The sequence below is a fragment of the Aquarana catesbeiana genome, linkage group LG09, assembly GCF_042186555.1.
Source record: "Aquarana catesbeiana isolate 2022-GZ linkage group LG09, ASM4218655v1, whole genome shotgun sequence".
Classification (NCBI taxonomy): Eukaryota; Metazoa; Chordata; class Amphibia; order Anura; family Ranidae; genus Aquarana; species Aquarana catesbeiana.
The window spans coordinates 48594411-48605184 of NC_133332.1; the positions used below are offsets into that span (position 1 = coordinate 48594411).

Consider the following 10774-nt stretch of genomic DNA (forward strand, 5'->3'; position numbering starts at 1 on the left):
CTTATGTGAGCAGTGGGAGGAAAAAAATGCCACAGCATCAGTGGAAGTTAGAACATCTCAGCTCAGAAATTATGCCGCACATGGTGGTCAGTGCAAAAAAATGAATAGCCTGGCACTGGGGGTCAGTGGTGGAAAAAATAGTCAGTATCAGGGGTCAGTGGGAGGAAAAAAGCCGGAACCAGTGAGAAAAAATATCCATCGACAGTGGTCCTTTGGAAATTAAAATTCCCAACATAATTGGTCAGCGTTCTCGGGAAGAAGAATGCCTTGACATCAGAGATCACTAGGAGAAAAAATATAAAAATAAATCAATAAGCAAACTATCATTCTGTGAAGCCTCGTACACACGATTGGACTTTCCGACGGGAAATGTTCGATGACAGCCTGTTGGACGATTGTTGTCAGACTTTCCTCGGACAAATGTTGGCTAGAGGTTTTCAAATTTTCTGCGGACAAATCTGTGTTGTCGGATTTTCCGATCGTGTGTACACAAGTCCATCAGACAAAAGCCCAAAGTACAAACACGCATGCTCGGAAGCAAGATTGAGCCAGAAGCCGTCGGTCTTGTAAACTAGCGTTCGTATTGGAGAATTAATGTTCGTGACGTGGCAAATTATGAAATCTTGAAATGCAGCGCACAATTCTCTTCTTCTTTAATGGGATGATAATGAAGCTGCTTTGCTGGTGATACTGATGGAGTTATTGCAAACAAATTTTCAAAGGCTTTTTTTTTTTCTAGTGATATCAAGAATAATATTATTATGCTTTTATTTATTTGGGCAAGTTACCACAACACCATTATCCCGTAGTTTTTAAGATCAAAGATATAACTATGTTGGTGTCCCTTGTTAATTTTACATTGTATTTTTTAAAATGTAACTGCCGACTCCCAAACTGTCATTTGAAGTAAAACACATAGCCAAGTATTATTCTCCACAATTTTTTTTATTGTGCATTAAAAAAAGAAAACGAATAAAATTAGACATGCTATCTGCCAATAGAACCAAAAAGTGCATTCTATGCATCCAAAAATATAGAAAATATAACAAATCAAATCATTATTCAAACAAAAAAAATATCAAAGCAATAACTCCAAGGCCAATAATAAATAACACATTCTCTCCTCCGATTCCACAACATGTCTGGTTGATGAACGGCTTTTCAGAAACAATCCGATCGTGTGTACGAGGCTTAAGGGTTTATGTACTTTGAGCAGAAAGCTAGATTTATATTCCTTTTATGTTAGGCAAACTGTTGACAGTTGATAGCAGCATTGCATGCTAGTTCCAGCATTCTTTTCTAATCTATTATAATCCCTAACAAAGCAGTCTGTACCAAATTCTTTTAAATGTGAGGGAGATGTCAGTGTGTTACACAGATCCTTTTAACTCCCTAACATCCTAACTCAACACAATGCATTACCTAAGCATGCAGTGTTTCATTTTGTTAGAGGACATCTTCTGTTGTAAGAATACAATATGTAACTCCATACATTATATGATTATATACACTATATTGCCAAAAGTATTGGGACATTTGCCTTTACACGCACATGAACTTCAATGATGTCTTAGTCTGTAGGGTTCAATATGGAGTTGGCTCACCCTTTGCAGCTATAACAGCTTCAACTCCTCTGGGAAGCCTGTCCACAAGGTTTAGAAGTGTGTCTATGGGAATGTTTGACTATTCTTGCAGAAGCGCATTTGTGAGGTCAGGCACTGATGTTGGACGAGAAGGCCTGGCTCGTAGTCGCCGCTCAAATGCATCCCAAAGGTATTCTATCTGGTTGAGGTCAGGACACTGTATAGGTCAGTCAAGTTCCTCCACCCTAAACTCATTCATCTATATCTTTATGGACCTTGCTTTGTGCACTGATGTCCAAATCATTTGGTGGAGGGGGGTTGTTTTTCAAGGGTTGGGTTTGGCCCCTTTGTTCCAGTGAAGGGAATTCGTAAGGCATTAGCATGCCAAGACATTTTGGACAATTTCCTGCTTCCAACTTTATGGGAACAGTTTGGGGATGGCCCCTTCCTGTTCCAACATGACTGCGCACCAGTGCACAAAGCAAGGTCCATAAAGACATGGATGAGCGAGTTTGGGGTGAAGGAGCTTGACTAGGGTGCTGATAGAACACCTTTGGGATATATATATATATATATATATAATATTTTTTTTTTTTTTTTGAGGTTACACCTGATTTGAGATGTTCAAATGATGTAATTGACTGAAGCGTGTGATTAGAGGTCTCATTAGGATGTATTTTTACTGTTGACACATCATTATGTATCTGCCTTTTTGGGCTGACAAAGGGCTAATTTCCCAAAACTGTTGCTAATATGTTATTGTTTGTTTGATTCTTAATAAATTATACTTATGCTTCATCCCTTTTTGGACCTTTTTGCTACTGTATACATTGAACCTAAAGGACAGGGCTCTGGCTACTGGCATGAATTACACTAGTTGCTGGTCCTGTATATAGTGCGTGTGTGTATATGTATATGTGTGTGTGTGTGTGTGTGTGTGTGTGTATATGTATGTATGTATGTATATATATATATATATATATATATATATATATATATTACAGTTGTGTGAAAAAGTATTTGCCCCGTTCTGATTTTTTATTTTTTTTGCATATTTGTCACACTTAAATGACTCAGATCATCAAACAAATTGTATTATTACACAAAGATAACTTGCGTAAATACAAAATGCAGTTTTTAAATGATGGTTTCATTTATTAAGGCAAAAAAGCCAGTCCAAACCTTCCTGGCTTTATGTGAAAAAGTAATTGCCCCCTAAACCTAATAACTGGTTGTGTCACCCTTGGCGACAATAACTGCAATCAAGCGTTTGCGATAACTGGCAATGAGCCTTTCACATTGCTGTGGAGCAATTTTGGAGAATTCTTTGCAGAATTGTTTTAATTCAGCCACATTGGAAGGTTTTTCAGCATGAACGGCCTGTGTAAGGTTATGATACAGCATCTCAATTGGATTTAAGTCCGGACTTTGACTAGGCCACTCCAAAACCTAAATTTTGCTTTTTTTGAATCATTTGGAGGTGGACTTGCTGTTGTGTTTTGGATCATTGTCCTGCTGCATAAGCCAAGTGCACTTGAGTTTGAGGTCACGAACTGATGGCCAGACATTCTCCTCTAGGATTTTCTGGTAGAGCTCAGAATTCATGTTTCCATCAATTATGGTAAGTCGTCCAGGTCCTGAAGCTGCAAAGCAGCCCCAGACCATCACGCTACCACCACCATGTCTGACTGTTGGTATGATGTTCTTGTTATGAAATGCTGTGTTTAGTTTTATACCAGATGTAACTGCAGATGTAACCCGCACACCTTCCAAAAAGTAACATTTTTGTCTCATCCGTCCACAGAATATTTGCCTAAAAGTCTTGAGGATAATCAAGATGTTTTTGATAAATGTGAGATGAGCCTTTGTGTTCTTTTGGTCAGCAGTGGCTTTAGCCTTGGAACTCTCCCATGGATGCCATTTTTGCCCAGTCTCTTTCTTATTGTTGAATCATGAACACTGATCTTACCTGAGGCAAGTGAGGCCTGCAGTTCTTTAGATGTTTTTCTCCGTTCTTTTATGACCTACTGGATGAGGAGTCGTCATGCTCTTGGAGTAATTTTTGTAGGCCGGCCATTCCTTGGAAGGTTCACCACTGTTCCAAGTTATCTCCATTTGTGGATATTGGCTCTCCCCGTGGTTCAGTGGAGTTCCAAAGCCTTAGAAATGGCTTTAAAACCCTTCCTAGACCGATACATGTACATACTTTGTTTCCAATCTTTTCTTAATTTTTTTTAGATTGTGGCATGATGTGTGGCTTTTTGTGATCTGTTAGCATGCTTCACTTTGTCAGACAGCTTCTGTTCATGTGATTTCTTGATTCAACAGGTCTGGCAGTGGCAAGTGAAAGTTAACTCAGCTTTCCAAAAAAAATCACAGTTCATTCATGGTTCAGCATGGGAGGGGGCAATTACTTTTTCACATAGGGCCAGGCAGGTTTGAACAGCTTTTTCCCCTTAATAAATTAAATAATAATTTAAAAACTGCTTCTTGGATTTACTTGGGTTATCTTTAATATTACACAAAGTTAGTGTGATCTGAATCATTTAAGTGTGAGAAATATGCAAAAAATAAAAATCAGGAAGGGGCAAATACTTTTTCACACAACTGTATGTAGCAATTCAAAGGATGTGGAGTCCAATCACACATTTGGCTTGAGAAAGAGCGTATGCTGTAATGCGAGTTGTAAGTTGTACAATTGGATATGCAAGAAAAAGAGCATTTATGTTATGAATGGACTCCACATTCTTTGAGTTCCTATGTTAAAGCATTAAGTATCGAACCTGCTTGATGTGGAAGTTGAATTTTTACATTGAATTTTTGAATTTTTTTATGTTTGGAGACACAAATGTAACTTACAAATATAATAAAAATATACATATTAACTAGAGGTGCGCATCTTCACTCACCTCACGATTCGATTACGATTATCCCGTCCACAATTCGATTCGATTCCGCGATGCATCACGATTAATACCCAAGTGCCCATGGTTTTCAACTTTTCTTCAAAAAATTAATTCAGGCAGTCAGAAATTGAAGAAATATATTTATTTGTATCTGCTATTTAAACAAATTGCACCAAGTTCCCTGCATATAGCAAAGTCTGAACATGAACAGTGCAGCAGACAACAGTATTTATTTAAAAGAGTACTGTGACATCAAACTGTTGTATATAATACATACATACAGTGCTGGCCTGGTGTAGTAGTTTACATTTTAATATTTTTTTATAAAAAAAGTAAACTATAACTTGTAAACAGTAACACCTAGGCCACCTACATCTATATAAAACAGAGCACTTCCAATTATTGACTGGCAAACATCACAGTAAACCTGTAACACAGTCACACAGTGTGTTGCAGAACTTCCTGGTAAACAGTGATGATTGTTTGCCAATACCACCACAACCAGCGCCAGTGAGTCAACACAGATGGATGGCTAGATCAGCGTTCTAAGCTCTCGGAGTTGTGTCACCCAGTCACTTTACAGAAAATGTTACCTGCACTCTGCCACGATACAGCTGTAACTGAAGCCAAGCCAAGCCACCATTAGAGGAAGTCTGCAAATCCTTGACAGAATAAATTGTCAACTAAATCTAAAAACCTTGGACAAATCTTAATGGGATCACAAATATACAGTTACACACCACAATACCAAAAAAAACACACATCACTGAATCATAATGGTAAAGGGCAGGCCATAGGTCAGGCGCCGAGCAATGGCACAGTCAGTCAGACATGAGGTCAGGTCGATGTGTGTTTTTGTTTATGTGTGTATTTGTGTGATCCAATAAAGATTTACTCCAGGTTTTAAGATTTAATTTATTCTTTCAAAGATTTACCTTCCTCGGGTGGCTTGGTGGGCGTCAGTTGTCTTGAATTAAATACGCTTTTAGAATATTTGGCTGAGGGTTAAGTTAGTTGACACCTCCAAACATTGACGATTGATTGTCACTTTACAGAAAACGTTACCTGCACTCTACCACGATACACCTGTAACTGAAGCCAAGCCACGCCACCATTAGAGGAAGCCGGAAAATCCTTTACAGAATAAATCAATTGAAGCTAAAAACCTTGAGCTAAACCGTTATGGGATCAGAAATATGCACACACGTCGGTGAATCAGAATGATGAGAAAGGGCAGGCCACTGGGCCACAGTCAGGCAGGTAATGGCACAGCCACTCATCAGGTCAGCGTGTGGTTTTTCTTTTGTGTGTGTATTTGTGTGATCCAATAAAGATTTACTCCAGGTTTTAAGATTCAGTTTATTTTTTCAAGGATTTGCCTTCCTCTCGTGGCTTGGCGGGTGTCAGTTGTCTGGAATTAAATACAATTTTAGAATTTTATTTGGCTGAGGGTTAAGTTGACCCCCCCAAACATTGACATTTGACAATATAACATCAAGTGTGAAAATTCGATGGACACAATCTTCAAAAATAAACCATTCTCCATCTCCCCCCAGTGCTAGCAAAGCTTGTTGTCACTCAAGTCGTCACTTTACAGAAAACGTTACCTGCACTCTACCACGATACACCTGTAACTCAAGCCAAGCCACCATTAGAGGAAGCCCGAAAATCCTTGACAGAATAAATTATCAATTGAAGCTTAAAACCTTGAGTTAAACCGTTATGGGATCAGAAATATGCACACACAATAGCAACAAAAAACACACACGTCAGACGTGAATCATGAGAAAGGGCAGGCCACTGTGTGAACAACAAGCAGGCAAGGCAAGTGCCACTGGCACAGTCAGCCACCCATCAGGTCGGTGTGTGATTTTTCTTTTGTGTTTGTATATTTGTGTGATCCAATAAAGATTTACTCCAAGTTTTAAGATTCAATTTATTCTTTCAAGAATTTGCCTTCCTCTGGTGGCTTGGCGGGCGTCAGTTGTCTGGAATTCAATACAGAATTGATTTGGTTGAAGGTTAAACCCCTAGAAACAGACAGGCAGTCACAGAGCATGACAGACACACTGTGACACTGAACACGCCACAGTCACACGACAACACTAGTATAAAAATTCTAGATGGACAGTTGGACACACAATAGAAAACCATTCTCCATCTCCTCCAGTGCTAGAAAAGCTATAACAAATATAATATTTATATGACATATAGTATACTCCAGGTTCAGTTCACTGTGATGATCATTAATTGTTTGCAATTGCCAGTGCCACGGCCACCTGCAGGCCTGCTGCCACCAGTCAGTCAACAACAGTGTGACTGTGACTGCGTTGAGTTGAGGCTAGACTAGAGTGGCATAACTGGAGTTATAAGGTCTTGTTGAAAATGACATAGGGAATAGATAGGAGGGACTCGGGAGGGGAAAAAAAGAAAGAGGGATGGAGAGATGAAGGGGAATGGTGGGGACTGGGGAGAGGGGAATGTTTGGAGAAGGGGGTGGAGGAGGAGAGGGGGATGGCATTGGTAGGGGAGGGAAAGGGGACAGGGGGGAAAGGAAAGGGGGAAAGGAAAAGGGGGAAGGGGAAAAGGGGAAAAGAAAGAAAGAAAGAGGAAAAAAAGAAAGAAAAGAAAGAAAAAAAAAGATAAAGAAAGAGAGAGAGAGATAAAGAAAGAGAGAGATAACAAACAAGAGAGAAAAAGAGAGAGAGGAAAGAGAGAGAGAGAGAGAAAGAGGGAGAGAAAGAAAGGAGGAGAGAAGTTCTCCTCCTTTCCTTCTCTCTCTCCACCTTTCCTTCTCTCTGAAAAGGTAAGAGGGAGAGAGAAAGAAGGAAGGAAAGAGGGAGAGAGAAGGAAGGAAAGAGGGAGAGGGAAAGAGGGAGTGAGAAAGAAGGAAGGAAAGAGGGAGAGAGAAAAGAAGGAGAGAGGGAGAGGGGAAGAGGGAAGGGGGAAGAGGGAAAGGGGAAAAGGGGAAGAGGGAAGGGGAAGAGGGCCTTAAGGGGAAGGGTAGGGGGAGAGGGAAAGGGAGTAGAGGGACTAGGGAGAGGTTGAGACTGGGAGGGGAGACAGAGACTGGGCTGAGGGGGGAGAGGGGATGAGGCTTGGTTGGCAATTGGCATCAGTTGTTTGGAACTTTTAGTATTTGGCTGAGGGTTAAAATAACCCCTACTTTCTTTTAAATCTTTTAAAATCTTTTTTTAAATCTTTTTTTTGACAATCTTTAAAAATCAAAATCTCAGTAGCAGACACTGACAGTGCTGTGCTATAAACAAAATATATAAAATTAACAACACTGTTGTGGCAGACTAACAGTGGCCTGGGCAGGGGCAGTGGCACTGGCAGACACAACAGTACATCAGCACTTCCTGGATAAGATGCCAAAAATCATGAAATAACCCCCCCCAAAAAATGGATCACTGCAAGGTGCAAGCAATGCTGCTCAGGATTTGGGAATGTGTAGATTTTTCTGTAAGAACACTAGTTGATCCACATGCTGCGCTTTGAGTGCGCTTCTTTTTGCAGTTACCACATCTCCTGCAGTGGAGAAAACCCGTTCTGCAGACACGCTTGTGCCTGGGATACACAAGTATTGCTTTGACAGCTGAGAAAGGAGGGGAAATATGACCTCATGCTCACACCACCAGTTCAAAGGGTCCTGGTGAGAGGCAGAGGTGGGGCTTTACAATATTTTTCCATTTCCTCTTCAGCCTTGGCATAGGGGGTCTTGGGTTCTATTGTACCTTCAGTGTCAGTGAAAGACTGTCTCAGCAAACTCATGAGCAGCGATCTGGCCTTTCTTTTGGGAGGAGATGGAGAATGGTTGTCCTCGAGGGGTGAACTTTCTTCTTCTTCCAGAGTTTCTTTTCTTCTAGGCACATGATCCTCCTCATGTGTCCTCTTAGATGTAATCTGTATTTGAACAAAAAAGAATAGAAAAAATAAATAAAACACATTGTCAATTGCCTATGATTCTAATGGGGTGATGAAAAAGCACAGGAAACGGACGGTGCAGTTCCTGCACCGCATCAGATTCAGAAGCATGGCTTACACTATGTAGCAAGCTGTAGCTAGCTACTAGTTACAGTTTGTTTCAAGAAACATGATGAAATTCAAATTAATTGAATTACCTTCAAGGATGCAGCCTCCTCAGTCACTCCTTTGTATATCTCCAATCTCTCCTCCTCTGTGAGGATAAAAGGCAGTCCCTTAAAGTGAGGATCCAGTGCAGAGGCTGTATGAGGGATCTTCTTCTCTGCCTCGCTACTGTACCTCTTCTGAAGATCTGTTCTGATGGCATTCTTGATCGCATGGATCATGGGTGTGTCTCCCATGGTGTCTGTCATGCTCTGGAGGAGTTGTGCATTTAGAGGGGAAATGAGAGAAACTGTTGGATTGCGATCTTCTGACATCAGCATGGTTGCATCCTTCATTGGCTTTAATGCACTCACAGCATCCTCTGCATTTGACACATCTGTTTTGTTGAGAGTGCAGAGATCGGACTCTCCTTTTCTGACTTCTGGAGACAGCAAGGTGGCACAGACTGCAGGTTGTTGTTCTAAAAACCTCTCGACCATGTCATATGCGCTGTTCCATCTCGTTGGCACATCAGTTATCACCTTATGATTCTTCAGGCCAAGACATTTCTGTTTCTCTTTTAGACAGTGACTTGCTCTAGTGCTGCGGTGAAAGAATGTGGATATCTGTCACACTCTGCCAAGAAGCCTGGAGAGTGTGGCCACTTTCAGCGCTTGCTGGGGTGCACAGTTCAGTGTATGGGAGAAGCATTTCACATGGGGGAATTTCACAACTTGAGCTGCAACTATCATGTTTGACGCATTGTCGGTCACAAGCACTACAGATTTATCGGACAGTTGCCATTCTTCCACAACACGAGACAGTAGCTCTGCCAGATGAGCACCCGTGTGAGACTCATAAATGGCTCTCATTTTTGCAGCACATGCGACAAGATCTGCCACTCCTTACTAACGTAATGTGCTGTTATTGTAACATAAGACTCCGTCGTGACTGAAGTCCATGAATCACACGTTATTGCGACTCGACTTGCTTGGCTCATTGAAGCAATTATCTGAGCTTTAGTTTTGTGGTAGAGTGCAGGTATAACGTTTTCTGTAAAGTGACTTCGTGATGGGATCTTGTAACGTGGCTCTATCGTCTTCAACAGGTAGCGAAACCCAGTGTTGTCCACAACAGAATAAGGGCGCAGGTCCTTAGCTATGAAAGCTGCCACAGCTTTTGTTATTCTCTGCCGCCCAACTCTGAAAAGGGGAAAAGTTGAGAGTATTGCATCAATTCTTGGCTGAGCTGGGTCTATTGACTTGGAGGCACTGGTGGTGGTGGTGGCAGGTGTTAGCATCTCTGAGTGAAAACGGCTAGAGTGGTTTCTCATAATAGTAGTATTCCCTGGATATTTAATTTTTGTGCGACAGGCTTTACACACAGCGTATGACTTGTCCAATTTGTGCTTCCCACTTTGTTCATGTTCATAAAAGCCAAAAGGTGCCCAGATGTTTGCTTTTAAAAAGCTAGGTGCATTTTTTATCTCTTGTTCTTTTTGGTTTACTTCTGCCATTTTTACTAGTGTAGCATGCCATGTAATTGTGACAGGGGTGATGATGACAATTTTGTCTACAAACTCCAGTCAGTATTAAAAAAATAAGAAAAAAAAATGAAGTGATTAAGCCTAAAGCCTGCCACAAGATCACCAGAAAACAAAAAGTAACACGTTTCCTCTACTAGTGTAAGTGTAGTATGATTATATGTATATGATATGTTAACAAATAGTTGTCACAAAATCCTTATTCTACCCCACACGCCGTCGCTAGCTACTCGCAGTTGCACTTAGTTGCTATGTGTTAAAATGTGCCCTCATCTTATCTGTGATCTGTGCTACTGCTAGCCACCGTGGGTCATCAACTGCACTGGGGTCATTGGTCACTCAGCGACAGACGGTCACGTGATCTCTCTATCTCTCCTTCTTCAATTTTCGTGGCACACTGGCATTGAACACGTCACAAACAGCTACAAACAAACAACATCATATGTCCCTGTCCCAGGTCCCTGTCCCGCCAACAACATCCTCCCGCCCCCCCCCCCCCCCCCAAATGACAACATATGCTATTTCATTATTTATAGTTTTATGTATTCATTGTCAATGTCTTAGTGATTGATTCACATCACAACTTCGTAGTTATCTTGTTTGTGTATGATTTATTATGGTTTTGCTCATCACTGCCCCACACATGCACTCACCGCAGCAGCATGTGTGGG

General features: G+C 41.0%; 1 protein-coding gene across 2 annotated transcripts; it reads right to left on the bottom strand.

Annotated features, from left to right (window-relative positions):
• On the bottom strand, positions 1-9514 carry LOC141107155 (uncharacterized). Of its 2 annotated transcripts, XM_073597902.1 has the most exons (4): positions 8614-9514; positions 8227-8395; positions 4493-4581; positions 1-283 (listed from the first exon to the last, which is right to left on the bottom strand). In XM_073597902.1, the coding sequence occupies exons 1-3, from the start codon at positions 9058-9060 to the stop codon at positions 4511-4513; spliced, it is 687 nt and encodes a 228-aa protein (XP_073454003.1). In that variant the 5' UTR covers positions 9061-9514; the 3' UTR covers positions 1-283; positions 4493-4510. The 2 variants fall into 2 exon arrangements, with proteins under 2 accessions (XP_073454003.1, XP_073454002.1); XM_073597901.1 differs by lacking the exons at positions 1-283; positions 4493-4581 and having other exon boundaries at positions 7374-8395.
• Positions 9515-10774: the final 1260 nt, after the last annotated feature.